A 17,805-nucleotide genomic window follows, 5' to 3' on the forward strand; every position below is an offset into this window, starting at 1 on the left:
CTATAATGGCGCCATCTGCTAAATACTTCGAACGGCCAATCCCATTGAACTAAGCAAAAGGGAGACCATCATGTATAAACATTTGAGAGTGCGAAAGAGGCCAACAAATTAAAAACCGACCAAGTGCGAGTTGGACTCGTGCACGAAGGGTTCCTTACGATTAGCATACATACATACATACATACATATAATTACGCCTATTTACCGGAGGGGCAGGCAGAGACCATCATGGATTTCCATTTTCCTCGTCATTAGGTACTTACGCAAAAAAGGCAAAAAATCACGTTTGATGTAGGTATCGAAGGCCCACTTAAATATGTATTGTATTCTGTTTTAGTAGGTATTCGTTGTTATAGCGGCAACAGAAATAAATCATCTGTGAACAAATTTCAACTCTCTGGCTCTTACGGTTCACGAGTTACAGTCTGGTGACAGACAGACTTACAGACAGACCGACAGACAGACAGACGGACAGCGGAGTCCTAGTAATGGGTCCCTTTGGGTACAACCCTTTAAAATTAGTGATGTAACGACTATGGTTTTGGCCGACTAGCCGACTAATCGGCGCTCGGATGGCCGATTAGTCGGCTAGTCGGCCAAGTTCATAATCGTTACTTCCCGATAAAGATTACGTTCGTATACAGCCCCGTCTCCATATCGCTGGCTCGTGAGCCAACCCGGTATCCATTGTGCGCGGCTGCCGCGCGAGCCAATGTCCGATGGTTTGCCGCGCGATATGGAGACGGGGCTTACGATGCATTAAAAAAAACATTTTTTTTGCTCCTTGTGTCGTCGCGCTTTCAATATCAACTTAAAGATGTTCTGTGCTACTGCGACGATACACCCACATAATTACATTAATTACCTATACATGAATTTAATATGAACACAAGCTCATTTTGTACCCTAAATACGTATTTGAGTAAAATGGGCATGTAACATTTGATTAATATTGAATTTTTATTTTATTTATGTCCTGCTTCCTGCAGTTAATAATAGGCAGACTAATCGGCCTTTTATTCCGACTAGTCGCCGACTAATCGCCGACTACAAATGTGGCCGGATAGTCGGCTTTCCCGACTAGTCGGCGACTAGTCGGTACATCCCTACTTAAAATAATATTTATCAATAAAAACCTCAAAACACCTTGTGACCATATAAAAGGCATTGCTGTTGAAAAGCTTAAAACATGCAGTCATGTCATCATGAACCGGTTTGTTGCAAGTGCAGCCGACTATGTATCGGAGAACGAGTTTGTTAGCATGACATTTAAGGAAGTAAAATAAGGAAGTTTCGCAGTTTAATCGCCGATATTCAGGGTAATGCGAACGTGAACACTGATTTCGCGCATTTATATTGCTTGTGCAAACATATTTGCATGCCATACTGTGACTATTAGAAGTAGAGTTTAATCAAAGATAATAGATAAGATTACTGTCCACTGGTTTCCAGCCTGGGGCACTGGAGGCCTTGGTCACTTTTTCTTAGTACATGACATTTATTCAAAGATTACTGTCATACATTTTGGCTATTGGATGTGGAGATCAATAGAGAAAACAAATATAAACAAACCAATTTACCATAATTTCTTCGAAATCTGAAACTTGACAATTTGATTTTGATTTTGAAATGTGGACAGATTAATTTGTTAAATTTTCCGTTATCTCTACACAGAACGATCACGAGCTTTTTCGATCCAAATAGGAGAAAGACACTGTCCCCAGATTTTTATTTCCATTCCGTGTTCCGTGCCCATTTTTCATAGACTTTGTATGACGGTAACGGAATGGAAGGAACAAAAAATGTATAAAAATTAAGGCACATTATTTTCTCCTCTCTAAGGATCGACAGAGGTGATTCTGAGTAGAAATATTCTAACTTAAAAAAAGTGTAGTTTTACAATTTTAAATATAATGACCTACACGATTGACTGAAGTAAAAAAAATAAAAAAGTAATGATCATCGAGGAGAATAAAAATCCTAAAAATAAAATTAGGTCAGAGACAGAAACACTATTAACTCAATATTTTATATTTGAATAATCTCAATAAATACCTAACGATTGTCAACACTTGTTAATGGGTGTATATACCATACATCTAATTAAAATTTAAACTAAGAAAATTCGTGACAATTTAAAATTTTAGAAAATTACCATCGAAGATCTTTATTATCGATAAATTACAATACCACAAAATTTATAATATCACATAACCGATATATTATTTAACAAAAATGCCCAGTTTATCTGAGATAACTTTGCCCATAATTTTTAATAATTTATTTCTTTAAGAACATTTTCCTGAAGTATGAAATAGATAAAATCTTTAAGAGTAGGTATATAAAAATAAATAAGTAGTAAAATTCAACATGAGCAAAGTTGTACAATTTTATAAAATTTTGATTTATTTTTACAAGGCGATATTGTTTTTAAATACGTGGTATTGTAGTTTAACCGATAGTTGCGGATAAATAAAGACATACATATCATTTTAAACGTAACAATCTATAAACATGTTATTAACTCTCTATAGCTAAACACTGATCTCTTAATATTACAATGATATTACATATTTAAAAAGTTATTATTTTTTTATTTATATACGATAAATTAATCAACTATATTGTTAAAATCACAATTGTCCTAATAATAACATTTAATATTATAATATTGCACAAAATAGACACCGACTGCGATTATACACACGTTTGAGCCGAATTTATTTGATTAAATTTAATGCGTGTTTTTGCCCATTAGACGACATTCTCACATTTATTAATTAATAAAATGTATGCGAAATTATCATTCATACAAGGTCAAACCAATTCGCATTTACGATTTATAGTTTTGGAATAAAATTATAAGGTACCGTGCATTGCAATACCTTTATGTTTAAAAATAAAAATTGGGTAATAAAAATAATTCAACTATTAACCGTATTTTTTTGTCAACATTTTTTTGGCAAATATTGATTAAAATTAATAATTTTTCTATTTTATTGGGCAATAAAAGGTAATGAATTAATTTTAAAATCTCGTAAATACGACATTACTCGATCTTCAAAATGGCTATCGTCTAAATAAAAGCGTAAATGCATTGAAATCAAAATGCATTTAAGTTTTTATTAGCAATGTCGTCCGGCAGAAGCGTGATTGGTGACATAACGATTACATTTCTGATTACATTGGTCAATCAATTGTGTAATCGTAGCAGTAAATCACCAAACACGACCAAATATTCAGTGAGCCAGTGAATGACAAGTAAGCAACACCGAATGCATTAAAAAAAAAAGGTGTTTGTAAAATAAATTTATTTTTATATAGTGCGCAAAAATATTTATATTCTTTTCTTAGTTTAAAACAACGTTCCCAGAAAATATGTTCATTTGAAATGTTTATCAGAAATTAATTTATTGATATGTCCTAAACGTTGTACTAGAAAAGCGTTTTTATGTGTTTTTCCTGTTTCGGAAAAAGCAAAAAATTATGACATTAGAAAAATAGGCGTATCACAATGTTTACATTCAATATAACCGTGTATGTGACTAAAACCTGCAAATGATGTAAAATTTAGTTATAGAAAGATAATAAATAAACTTTATTCATGCAATAATAGATAAAATTACCATCTAAAATTAAAAACTAAAGTTAAAACTAAACTATGTACTTATAATAAAATTAAAAACTAAACTAATATAATTTGAAAAACATCAATTAAGATTTAGCTAAGATTTTTTCTTTGTTTAATTTTTTGTCTGAATCTTTTCTCTTAACTCTATTTTTCTAATGTCATTTGCTATAAAAGTTTCTTTAAAACCAGTTGATTATGTATTTCAGTTAAAAATAAAGAGGTAGTATGATCGGAAGATAAAAATATTTATTTTAAAATGTTACACCTAGCTATGAAAACATTGTAATGAGCCAACAACGGCGTAGTTTCTTTTTCTATTTTATGTACATTTATAGAATAATTCCTCTCATTTTGACCTTTCTTTATTACTTACAATATTTTTTAACTTTTTACGCCCCTATGCGATATCGGGTTAAATTTAAGCGTTTGAAATATTTAATGAATTTATTCAGAAAACATTGACGTCTATTTTAATTTAACAGGATTTTATGGAATGAAATAAAATATAAATACGTATTTCATCAAGATTTCAAATTATTGTTGAATTAACTTTTGCCCGTTATACCAATTAAAATTAAAAATGATACCTACCCTACAACATCATCACTTTGTTCATCATCACAAAAAAATATTTAATAAAAGAACGGGCAAAGTTGTAAGTTTTTTTGATAATCGTCAATATTTTACTATCATTATTGTTGGTAAACGCTTAAATACGCCCTTCTGGACATGCCGAAATGAAACGATGATTACTAGCTAAGAATTCAGCATCACACTAAATTAATAGGTACTATAAATGCATAGCAAAAATAATTAAAAAGCCTTTCAAGAGAAGTTTTGACACCTACACCACGGTAAAAAATATATAGTTTTAGCTAGTTTGAATTTTATAAATCTGAATCCGATCTTAAACAACAACGTTTTATTCTTATGTATAAGTTTTATACTTACAAAGGGTTTTACAAAATTTTCTCTTTAGTGTCGCTATTTGTACCCACTTTGAGTAGGTATGTTGTTTGTTTTTAAATTGCTCTTCATGAAATTTATAGAAGACCCGACAATTATTCTTTTCGGTATTTTTTTTTTCGGTACTTACTTTTGTTATTATTAATTTAAGATTTCTATGGAAACCAGAATACAGGGCCAGATTTTGAGTACCTAAGCTTTCCTTTTTTTCAAATAGAACAAGAAATCATTGTCAACTGTTTTAAAACCTAATCCTAAGTAAATTGATTTCACAAATACTCGATTTCTTTGCGACATGCAATGCGTACGAAACAAGCGTAAAACTAGTCCCAACCAACTGGTTGACTGGTTGGTTGGTGTTGCAACACATCCAGTAATAAAAACAATAAAAACGACACTTTATAACCTACAAAACGACAAAAAATTACGTAATTCATTGATGAAATCCTTCAATGTGTCAAGTATAGATGGAATCAACTTTTATATACTAGACTAAGTATTTTTATTTTACCTTAACAGACATTCTACTGAAATTATCCTATTCTGATTGGCATTAGGTTCTAAAATCGGATTTCAAAGCTCAGTAGGACTTAATAAAAAAATATTCTAACATACTGTTTTCAAATGCAACGAATGTAGGTATGTATAAACATTCAACTGACTATATCTATGACAACAAACTACAGTTACAATACACAATCCTGAGTTTTATGTTTGTTTTTGCGTAGACTAAAAAAAAAGTAAGGTACCGCTTGTATATAGCATAAAATACGTTGTTGTAACGTTGAAAGTGAACGCAGCCGACGCGCACCAACGAGGGTAGACCGAGCGCGGTCCACACAACTTTGACACCCACCCGCTATCTTCAGTTACCCGTGAACAAGATGCATCTAACTGCGTCGAAATATCGGGAGCTCGAAAACAATACAAAAGCTAATCACGGTTCATATCCCGGTCGATATAAGTCTAATGAAACTAACCGTGAATCAATCAAAACTGTTATCATAAAACAGTTGCAGTGTTTTTAACTCGCTGAGATATCACAACTGACATCTGATCACATTATTAAGGCAGTATACAAGAATATAATTATTTTAGGTCTATGGGGTCCCAGTGCAGTGTGCATAAGTTGTTCGAAGAAATCGCGAAGCGTCTGGTTCACGTAACTGGTGACCGAAGAGCTGGCGGCTACCTCGCACAACGTATCAGCATTGCGATATGAAATACGATAGGAAATGTCGCCAGCATCCTTGGTACAATACCTCAAGGGCCTATTTTAGATTTAAGCTAGTTTTTAATTTATTTTAGTTATTCCACTGTACATTATCTTGTTTGTAAATAAATGATTTTTACATCTGGCTTTAAAAAAAATATTTTCTCGTAATGCATGTTAATTATAAGATGTAATTTTTTTGAAAAGATGTGTCCCGCCGAGTTTGTTGCCGGTCCCAATTGGGATATCCTCCTCCAATTGAGGGGAGATTTAAATCTTCTCGGGGCAGAGGTGTAGGGTTGGATCCAGTGTAGCTTTATTTGACGTTCATAAGGGCTTTGTAATTATACCTACTTGAATAAACTATCTTTTATCTTTATCTTATCTTTATGGTATGATACATTAAGTGTGAATACAAAGAAAACCGCTATGAATAAAATCAATGTCACAAATGCAAGTTTAATTCAGTACTTCGACGATCAAACTATTTAAATTTTGGACAAAGCTATGTTTCTTGAGACAAGATCGTTAACGATATAATATAGTAATCTATATATATAAATGCAAGTGTCCTGACTGACTGACTGACTGACTGACTGACTGATTCATCAACGCAGAGCCGAAACTACAAAAGCTAGAAAGTTGAAATTTGCACACTAGGTTGAATTTATAAAATGTACAAGAGATAAGAAGCGATTTTGAAAAATTCAACCCCTAAGGGGGTTAAAAAGGGGATGAAAGGTTGTATGGGGTGCAAGTTTTATTTCAAGCGAGGAATTTGAAACTTTGTAAAAAAGTACTATATTAAAAAACAAGAAAATTAATTTCTGCGTTTTCGAAAATTCATCCCCCAAGGTGGTGAAAAAGGGGTTGAAAGTTTGTATGGAGATCAAATATTTTTGTGAGTGTGGGACTTGAAACTCTGTATATGGGTATATTATTATAAGACAGGAAAAGTAATTTCAGCGTTTTTGAAAATTCATCCCCTAACAGGGTTAAAAAGGGGTTGAAAGTTTGAATCCATTACAAATGCTTTGAAACTTCTTAGAAAGGCATAATAGCCGATTACAAAAAAAAGTAATTGCGACGTTTTAGGAAATTCAACCCCTAAGGGGGTAAAAAAGGGGATGAAACTTTGTCTTGGGGTGCAAAATTTATTTTAAGCTAGGACCTTGAAACTTTGCAAAAAGGTATTAAATTAAAAAACAAGAAAACTAATTTCAGCGTTTTTAAAAATTCATCTCCCGAGGTGGTGAAAAAGGGGTTGAAAGTTTGTACGGAAATCAAATATTATTGAGAGTGCGGGACTTGAGTCTTTGTATAAAGCCATATTATTAAAACTCAAGAAAAGTAATTTCAGCGTTTTTAAAAATTCATCCCTTAAAAGGGTTAAAAAGGGGATGAAAGGTTGTATGGGGTTCAAGATTTATTTTAAGCTAGGAATTTGAAACTTTGTAAAACTGTATTATATTAAAAAATAAGAAAACTAATTTCAGAGTTTTCGAAAATTCATCCCCCAAGGTGGTGAAAAAGGGGTTGAAAGTTTGTATGCAGATCAAATATTTTTGTGAGTGTGTGGCTTTAAACATTGTATATGGGTATATTATTATAAGACAGGAAAAGTAATTTCAGCGTTTTTAAAAATTCATCCCCTAACAGGGTTAAAAAGGGGTTGAAAGTTTGAATCCATTACAAATGCTTTGAAACTTTTTAGAAATGCATAATAGCCGATTGCAAAAAAAGGAATTGCGATGTTTTAGGAAATTCAACCCCTAAGAGGGTAAAAAAGGGGATAAAACATTGTCTTGGGGTGCAAAATTTATTTTAAGCTAGGACCTTGAAACTTCGCAAAAAGGTATTAAATTAAAAAACAACAAAACAAATTTCAGTGTTTTTAAAAATTCATCCCCCGAGGTGGTGAAAAAGGGGTTGAAAGTTTGTACGGAGATCAAATATTTTTTAGAGTGCGGGTCTTGAATCTTTGTATAAAGCCATATTATTAATTCTCAAGAAAAGTAATTTCAGCGTGTTCAAAAATTCATCCCTTAAAAGGGTTAAAAAGGGGTTGAAAGATTGTATAGGGCTTAAATTTTATTTTAAGCTACGAATTTGTAACTTCGTAAAAAGATATTTTATTATAAGAGAAGAAAACTAATGTTAGCGTTTTTCAAAATTCAATATTTAAGGTGGTGAAAAAGGGGTTGAAAATTTGTATGGAGGTCAATATTTTTTGTAAGTACGGGACTTGAATCTTTGTATAATAACATATTATTAGAATACGAGAAAAGTAATTTCAGCGTTTTTAAAAATTCATACCCTATAAGGGTCCAAAAGGGGTTGAAAGTTTGTATAGGGTTCAAATTTTATTTAAAGCTAGGAACTTGAAACTTCGTAAAAAGGTATTTTATTAAAAAACAAAAAACTTATTCAGCGTTTTTAAAAATTCATCCCCCGAGGAGGTGAAAAGGGGGTTGAAAGTTTGTATGGAGATCAAATATTTTTAAGAGTGCGAGATTTAAATCTTTGTATAAAGCCATAGTATTAGAACAGAAGAAAACTTATTTCAGAGTTTTTCAAAATTCATCCCATAACAGGGTTAAAAAGGGGTTGAAAGATTGTATAGGTTATAATTTTATTTAAAGCTAGGAACTTGAAGCTTCGTAAAAAGGTATTTTATTAAGAGAAAAGAAAACTAATTTCAGAGTCTTTGATAATTCATCCCCCAAGGTGGTGAAGGGGGTCGAAAATTTGTATGGAACCCAAATATTTATTGGAGTGCGGGACTTGAATCGTTGTATAAAGGCATATTATTACAATACCAGAAAAGTAATTTCAGCGTTTTTAAAAATTCATCCCCTAAAAGTTTAAACAGGGGTTGAGAGTTGGTAGAGAGTTCAAATTTTATTTAAAGCTAGGAACTTCAAACTTCGTAAATAGGTAGTTAGGTAGTAGGTTTTATTAAATAGTGGACTTGAAAATCTTCTGGGGGTTGAGAGAGATTATATCGAGATTATCGAGAACAATTTTATTCAGTTAGGGGCTTGAAACTTCGTAGCCAGGTTGTGAAAGACAAATCTCATGCGTTGTATAATAATTAACAAATGATTAACCGTTCCTACTGCTATCTTTTGCTGCGTAATGTTCTAAGCTAATGTAGAATTTATAACCACCAATATACAAATCCACGCGTACGAAGTCGCGGGCGACAGCTAGTCTATATATATAAATGCAAGTGTCCTGACTGACTGACTGACTGACTGATTCATCAACGCAGAGCCGAAACTACAAAAGCTAGAAAGTTGAAATTTGTACACTAGGTTGCATTTATAAAGTGTACAAGAGATAAGAAGCGAATAAGAAAACTAATTTCAGCGTTTTCGAAAATTCATCCCCCAAGGTGGTGAAAAAGGGGTTGAAAGATTGTATGGAGATCAAATATTTTTGTGATTGTGGGATTTGAAACTTTGTATATGGGTACATTATTAAAAGACAGGAAAAGTAATTTCAGCGTTTTTGAAAATTCATCCCCTAACAGGGTTAAAAAGGGGTTGAAAGTTTGAATCCATTACAACGCTTTGAAACTTTTTAGAAAGGCATAATAGCCGATTACAAAAAAAAGTACTTGCGACATTTTAGGAAATTCAACCCCTGAGGGGGTAAAAACGGGGATGAAACTTTGTCTTGGGGTGCAAATTTTATTTTAAGCTAGGACCTTGAAACTTCGCTAAATGGTATTAAATTAAAAAACAACCAAACTAATTTCAGCGTTTTTAAAAATTCATCCCCCGAGGTGGTGAAAAAGGGGTTGAAAGTTTGTACGGAGATCAAATATTTTTGAGAGTGCGGGACTTGAATCTTTGTATAAAGCCATATTATTAGAACTCAAAAAAATTAATTTCAGCGTTTTTAAAAATTCATCCCTTAAAAGGGTTAAAAAGGGGTTGAAAGATTGTGTAGGGTTTAAATTTTATTTAAAGCTAGGAACTTGAAGCTTCGTAAAAGGTAACAGAAAAAAAACTAATTTCAGAGTGTTTGATAATTCATCCCCCAAGGTGGTGAAAAGGGGGTTGAAAATTTGTATGGAACCCAAATATTTATTTGAGTGCGGGACTTGAATCGTTGTATAAATGCATATTATTAGAATACAAGAAAAGTAATTTCAGCGTTTTTAAAAATTCATCCCCTAAAGGTTAAGAGTTGGACTTAAACAGGGGTTGAGAGTTAGTAGAGGGTTCAAATTTTATTTAAAGCTAGGAACCTCAAACTTCGTAAATAGGTAGTTAGGTAGTAGGTTTTATTGAATAGTGGACTTGAAAATCTTCTAGGGGTTGAGAGAGATTATATCGAGAACAATTTTATTTAGTTAGGGGCTTGAAACTTCGTAGCCAGGTTGTGAAAGACAAATCTCATGCGTTGTATAATAATTAACAAATGATTAACTGTCCCTACTGCTATCTTTTGCTGCATAATGTTCTAAGCTAATGTAGAATTTATAACCACCAATATACAAATCCACGCGTACGAAGTCGCGGGCAACAGCTAGTTATACCATAGATATAATGATTTATAATTTATTTATAACATTATGTTAAGTGCCTGTAAAATGGTTTAAAGAGTTGGTTTAAAGAGTACCTGACAAAGATATTAAGGCAAAATCTCCGCAGAGACACTTCACTACATAGTATAAAACAAAGTCGCTTCCCGCTGTCTGTCCCTAGATCTGTAAAACTACGCAACGGATTTTAATGCGTTTTTTTAAATTAAATAGAGTGATTCAAGAGGAAGGTTTATGTATAATTTGTTAACCCGTGCGAAGCCGGGGCGGGCCGCTACTTAATATATATAAATCCCAGGACTGTGTATCATCATCAGGTAATCGGGTACACCTATTCTACGTTTCCTATAAAATCCTTTATATAAATGTATACAATATTTTGAATTTTGATGATTCTCCCATTACCTCAACACCGATGAACTACGGAATGTATAAGCTTTAACATTGTAACAACAAGCACTTTAATTCTAACTTTTGGGTCAAACACAAAACTGTGTTCTTCCTTTCCTGTAGAACATACCCAAAAGTTAAGGGCTATAAAGATTAGTTTTCTTATTTAACCCTTATCCACATTAAGAGGTACTACTTCTATTTGGATAAGCACGAGTATGATGAAATCATAAGAAACTTTACCTTTATACCCCTAAACTTTTGGGTACGTCTACAGGAAAGACGTGAACACAGTTTTGTGTTAACCCTTTTATCTTTTACATACACGTATTCATTAACATAACTTCATGTTTTATTTTTATTATTAAATTAAATTAAAACTGGCATCCGACTTCGACGGATTGCCTATACATGGTTATAACCGCCATTTTTAAATACAAAAAAATCAATTCATATTGACCATTTTTTTCTGTCAACTTTGCTATTTAACATTACTTTTACACTCACCTAAAATTGACCAACCATGACACGTTCGTCCTATTTGTTACATATCTATTAATTAATTTAGAATTTCAGTTATCAAAGCATAATTATATTTGATAAAATTGTTATTAAACAATAAACAAAGTCATGATAACATGCAAAGTCAAACGAAAACGGGGCACCCATGTGTTTAGAAGATTTACAAGGTATATAAATATACCCTAAAAATTATCTTGTTGATTTGTTCTTCGACTAGCATATAGAATTTTTTTTCACCCAAATGCAGCTATTGTAAAATATGACAAATTTGCAATCTTTTTATCCTCGGTAATGTTTTGGAAATATCTAAATACAATCATTCCAAATTTCTATGAATTTGTGCCAGCAATATGAATATTTAAATTTTTTCTGACCTTGAAACATTAATTGAATTTTTTGGGCAATGTTAAAATTTTTCCAGGCAAAAAAAAAATTGTAACAAATTGTATTCAATGCGCAAATATAAAGTAAAAACTACTTTCTCCTTTGTGCGATGCGAACTCGACATTTTCCGTATATTTTCTACATTTTAACAATTATTTTACACCTCTAACAATTTATTCAAATCTTAACATTGATTCAACTTTTAAGCTTAAGTAATGAAATTTTCATACAAACATTATGTATGAAAAGAAATACTCGAGCTGAGTTAAAACTAATTCTACGTTACTTTAAGAGTACTGTGCGATAAAATTTAAATTAAATAAAGTTTTTTTAAAGCATTGACAGATACAAACTTTATTGTTAGAATAATCATTCGCTTTTATTTTCTAAATTTTCAGTATTTGTCCTATTCCGTACTTGGGTCAAAATACTTTTCATTGCCTTGTTTCAGACCACTCTGTCACGGTTCTATTTTTGTCTTTTATCAAATGAATAAAAAAAGTTGAATGCTACTGCATGTTTTTCTAGCTGTAGATTAAAACTCTTGAGAAAAATTAAAAATTAAATTTCACCCCATACAAAAATAATTTTGACCCACTTTGTTTACAATTTCTAAATGATGTCGACGAATACCGAAAACACAGAGACCAATGCGACGAAAATAAAAATATTTTTCAAAGAAAGAAGTCGTGCACAGCGTCAAGTGAGATAGATTTCGGAACGGATTTTACCGTTAAACCTTTAACCGCTCAGTCTTATCTTATGACGTTTTATTTTTATTGCCGACAAGAACCCTGAACTAAAACAAATCTATTTAAGCAATCATGATTCTATCATATTTCTCTAAACACACGACCTATTTCAAATTTTTGTACTTTGCCCTACGTACGAAGTTATATCTATGGGCAAAGTTGTCGTATTTTTCTCTGTTCACACACTGTTATTTTTTAAAACGATGAAATGATGAAAAAAATAACCGATATACAGTGTGTAAGTCAAATACGGGCAATAAATTAAACCAGATATAGAATTTACCGGTCTTATCATTAATTAAGATGTTTTTTTAAGTTACACTTAATTATGACCCCGTGATTAATTTTTTCCACATGTACCGAGCAGCAATGTACTGTAAACATTAAGAAACAAGATGATAATGACATTACGAGATACGAGCTTTTCATAGTAACTGCCAACAAGCGTTGACAGTTACTTTAAAAAGCTCGTATCCCGTAACGTGTGTGGTGTATTACATTGCGGGCCGAATTATTTTGTATGGTTATAATTTTTAATGCATTTCTAAGTAAAATCTATCTCAATATACTTTTTAGGTCCTATGCTAACCACCGTCTAAATATTCGCCCGTATTGGATTTACACACTGTATATATATATATTTTTAAATGATGGAAAAAATAACCGATTCCTTAATCTTTGTCTAGGATAGTATTAATTTAATATTTTATGAAATTTTAAGTGTTAGGATAACCTTTTTCAAACCTCTAACTCGTCTGTAAATTAATAGCTATTAATAACTAACAATAACAGAATGAATGACTTACTTTTTAAATACAAGTTACTGCATTTAATACAAGCACTTTGTGTGTTGACACTCACACTTACTACGAATGACTTAACATGTACTTCATTTACTTAGATTCAATACACGCGTATTATCTTGACATTCTCTGTAACCCTAAGACGAATCTCATCTTTCTCTAAGATTTAAGGATTAAGATTATGATTCATAAGGTTAAGAATCAAAAGAAGTGGTTCATAATAGCCTTGAAGGCATACTATAAGTAGAATTACGACTCAAGACTTAATAAATCGACTCAAGACTCAGATGTCAGATTCAATCTCATGGTTTAACAATTAGAAGTCACACTGATAATAGTAGTTTTCATGCAGTCATCAAGTCATCACTGTTATCAGACTTAAGTAGATTTAAGACTTAAAACTCTATCATACGGCTCATAGTAACTTTGATGCAGTCATCCTAAATACTAGTGTAGATTTCATGCAGTCAATTTATGACTCATACGGGCTGAGACTCAAAAGTCAAACGGTTCGTAATAGCTATCATGCTATCATCAACTAATGTAGATTTAAGACTTAAAACTGACAAAGTCATACCACCCGAGACAGTATTTTTCATCAGACAAGTAGATTTAAGACATGTACTTTCCAAGTTTCCATCACAGAAACCTTATGCTTCAAGTTCTTTGCATCTGAAATTCAAGCAGAAATTCTGATAAAAACGTCCTTATTGCACATGAAGCATAAGGACCCTTCTCTGATGGAAAGGCACATATATCTTTAATGATCTGAATAGCTTGACACTCAAATGTGACAATTGTCACAAAGCTTTCCGCAAGTTTCATGACTAAAGCTAAATACGCGTGTATTGCAGTAGTTCAGGAGTCCTGCCGACGACTGTTACATTAACAACTTATTCCGGCTTCAGGCGGTGCCACTGCACGATGGTCTGCCGAGGTTTGGTGATCATGTCCTGCCAGTGCTTGGTTTCTGTGGCGCCTGAACCGTTTTTCCCTGGAAGAAATAAATTTAATGAGGGTAGGAAGCTAAAGTAATAAGAATTCACGGATCTTCTCCTATGTTATGTTGAATAAGACGTCGTTGAAGACAGGGTTGAGCGTCCATTTGAAGATATAGACGATGATGATAAAGATATTGAACATACCGGCCAAAAGTATTCGTCCGATGAGCTCATTCCTCCCAATGTTGTCGAAGTCCATGACCTGGACATCGAGCGAGCATTCACGGATCTTCTCCCACGGCACGTTGAAGGAAACGTCGTTGAAGACGGGCTGTGTGTATTTGAAGATATAGACGACGATGATAAAGATATTGAACATACCGGCCAAAAGTATCCGTCCAATGAGCTCGTTCCTCCCAATGTTGTCGAAGTCCATGACCTGGACATCGAGCGAGCATTCACGGATCTTCTACCACGGCACGTTGAAGAAGACTTCGTTGAAGACGGGTTGTGTGTATTTGAAGTTATAGATGATGATGATAAAGATATTGAACATACCGGCCAAAAGTATTCGTCCGATGAGCTCATTCCTCCCAATGTTGTCAAAGTCCATGACCTGGACATCGAGCGAGCATTCACGGATCTTCTCCCACGGAACGTTGAAGGAGAAGGCGTCATTAAAGACAGGGTTAAGCGTGCATTTGAAGATGGCCGTTTTGCGTTTCTCGATGCGCTTGTCGCCGAACTGAAGCCACACTTTCACGTAAGGATCTGAAAATTTACAAATGATGTTGTTAAGAAACCAATTGTTGTGATTTAGAAATGTTGCTGTCGGAGGCCAATACCCTCTTTGGGTCGCTGAGCCATATTAGTCAGTTAGTTATGTTGTTAAGAAAATAGAATAACTTTTATTGCAAGTTTACATAGGTGTCATCAAATGGACAATTAAATATCGTCAGGTGACAAGCAAAACTCACTAATTACCACCACAAGCTCATAGCCATAGTAAACCATAGTACTAAAGGAAGGTTGATTTTTGTTTAAATATTTCGTAGTAATTAGGGAGTTTTACTTGTCACCTGACGATATGAGTCCAAAGGAAAGCACCACTACATAATTTTCACCACACCATCTCGTAAAGAATCTCTTTATTCTTCAAAAACCTTCACATAACCCTAATTTACCATTAAACATCTGTGTCACTTTTCTGCTAGGTACTGAAAATGATTTTTCCCAACATTAGAAAATACAATGTAGCAATATAGCAGTCCATTATAGCCCAGATTTATCTACATATCCAGATCTAGATTTATCTTTAAATCTAGATTTATGGACTAGCTAAATCCAGTGCTTGTTATCGTTGGTCCTTTGACCTAGCAATCAAAAGCCAGACACAAAAAAAAGAAGGGAAGCACTTCGGAACTCTAAGTGTAAGGCCTGAGTGGACGCTCGAAGCGGAGCGTTCGGCGGGGCGTGCAGCGTGGCTGTGGGCTCACGCGTGATGTGAGCAGCGTGCACTAAGGCCGCTACTATACGCTTGCATTTGTTTAACATGCACGCCGCACGTGCCCCGCCCCGCTGCACGCCCAACTCAAGCGTCCACTCAGGCCTTAGACTAAAAAGGGGTGTCATTAATGTCATCATTCAACACAGATGGCGCCGGACGAAGCATTATCCCAACTTTTTCCAGACAAATGAACTCGATTCTTCACTGAGAATAGGTACTTATATTCAACAAAATCCGTCTCGTCAATTAATTTCAAACAATGATAGCTTTGAATTGAAAATTTATTTCAATGAGAAGAGGAATTTGGATCGTAAAAAGACGTTTAAAACATGCCAAGAGAATGTCGATTTAGAATGAGAGCGTAACTTTGTGTAATAATCACTAAATAGTATAAAACATAATCGCTTCCCGCTGTCTGTCTGTCCCTATGTATGCTTAAATCTTTAAAATTCCGCAACGTATTTTGATGCGGTTTTTTTGAATAGATAGAGTGATTCAGGAAGAAGGTTTATGTATAATTTGTTAATCCGTGCGAAGCCGGGGCGGGTCGCTAGTAATTACATAGATTAATAGCGTAATTGTGTGGCGGCGGCTATATCTTGTAACTCTCATGAGCATCACGCATGTACTAGGGTAAACTGAGGTGAGTTAAAACAGAGGTAGGTTACATACCAGCTTGTCACTGACCTGACCTGAAGTGACATATTCGCTAGCGTGTGCGTAACTTACTTTCTATGCATCTCACTCGTACTGGCACATTAGTGCGAGAGAGATGTATAGATTGTAAGTTACGCAGACGTTAGCCAATATCTCAGTGTCAACCTCGTGGTAGCCGTACTGAATTTTGAACGTACTTCGTCTAGAATAACAACAGTGGACTTCGTTTATTTCCAAGGCACCATAAATCAAGATGACGTCTTCTAATTAACTGGAAGCTTCATGGAGGATCCGAGTAATAACCATTTATTAAGGGACTGGCCTAAGTATATAAACTAGACATGCCACAAATATTCGGCAACTATTCGGTATTCGGCCTATTCGGTCACTTTGCCGAATATTCGGTATTCGGGCGAATTGTGCCTACTATTCGGGCGAATACCGAATATCTCTTACACCTACCTAAAAAGATAAATTACACAATAAAAATAACCGCGGACCACTACATTGAATATGTTTAAAATGTTTTCTTGGAAAGTGGTTAAATACGAAAACTGTTTTTTGGGCATTTGTTGGTTACTAAAATTCTATTTTTTATTATGGGTTCGATTTTATATGTACCATTGACTCTGACTACATTCACTAGTTCTGAGTAACAAAAATTAAATCTTAGCAAACGTTGTGCCTTGTTGGCGAACAGTTTTCGTAATAAATGTGACTCAAAATTTAGAAATGTTATGCCGAATATTCGGTCGCCGAATATTCGCGCTTCGGCCGAGAGAGGCTGCATTCGGTATTCGGCCAAAACCACTATTTGGGGCATCTCTAATATAAACATAAACAGCAGTGTAAATAAATGGAGTAAGTAGATAAACTGAGGGTTGATTTAAAGGCTTTATCGCAAGTTACACTCGCGATTATTATAGCCAGAGTATACTTGTTACTGATGTTCGTCGGAAAGTTGCCAAAGTGTACATTTTCACATTGAGAAATTCCGGAAACTACTCATATTTTTATACATCGAATTTTTCCATTTGCAAAATGAAGATATTCATAATTTCTTATGATTACTTCTGTAATACGAAAAATTTCAAAACTTTTTTGAAAAATTCCGCAACTTGCTTGCTTCTTAATAAATCTTTTAATAGAGAAATGCGGGCATAGCATTCACCTACTTACATATATATGTATATTTACACTGATATCCTTGACATGTGGTCTACCTTTGTAATTTTGTATTGTTAGCCTACCTACGTGTAAGTAAATAAGAGAATAATACTAATGAAAGTAGATACTGCAGTTGTAAATGAAGATTATAAGTCTAATTTTGGAAACATATGAGCATGGATAATATTAAATAGTAAAACGTTTGATTATCAAAAATAATGGATAATATTGTAATTGTGATATAATGTAAAATTCAAACGCAATATATATTGTTCTATGAATAAATGACTATGACTAATAGTTATATATATTTGATG

General features: G+C 33.6%; 1 protein-coding gene across 2 annotated transcripts in view; it reads right to left on the minus strand.

The window, feature by feature from the left end:
- Positions 1-14,034: 14,034 nt before the first annotated feature.
- The window catches only part of LOC134660534 (synaptotagmin-7), a 569,193-nt gene continuing 565,422 nt past the window's right edge, over positions 14,035-17,805 (minus strand). For both annotated transcript variants that reach the window (XM_063516310.1, XM_063516311.1), the window contains 2 exons: positions 14,716-14,928; positions 14,035-14,210 (listed from right to left, as the gene is read on the minus strand). In XM_063516310.1, coding sequence (XP_063372380.1) covers positions 14,110-14,210; positions 14,716-14,928 — 314 coding nt within the window. In that variant the 3' untranslated portion in view covers positions 14,035-14,109. The remainder of the gene's footprint in view (positions 14,211-14,715; positions 14,929-17,805) is intronic.

Source organism: Cydia amplana, chromosome 27, assembly GCF_948474715.1.
Source record: "Cydia amplana chromosome 27, ilCydAmpl1.1, whole genome shotgun sequence".
Taxonomy (NCBI): domain Eukaryota; kingdom Metazoa; phylum Arthropoda; class Insecta; order Lepidoptera; family Tortricidae; genus Cydia; species Cydia amplana.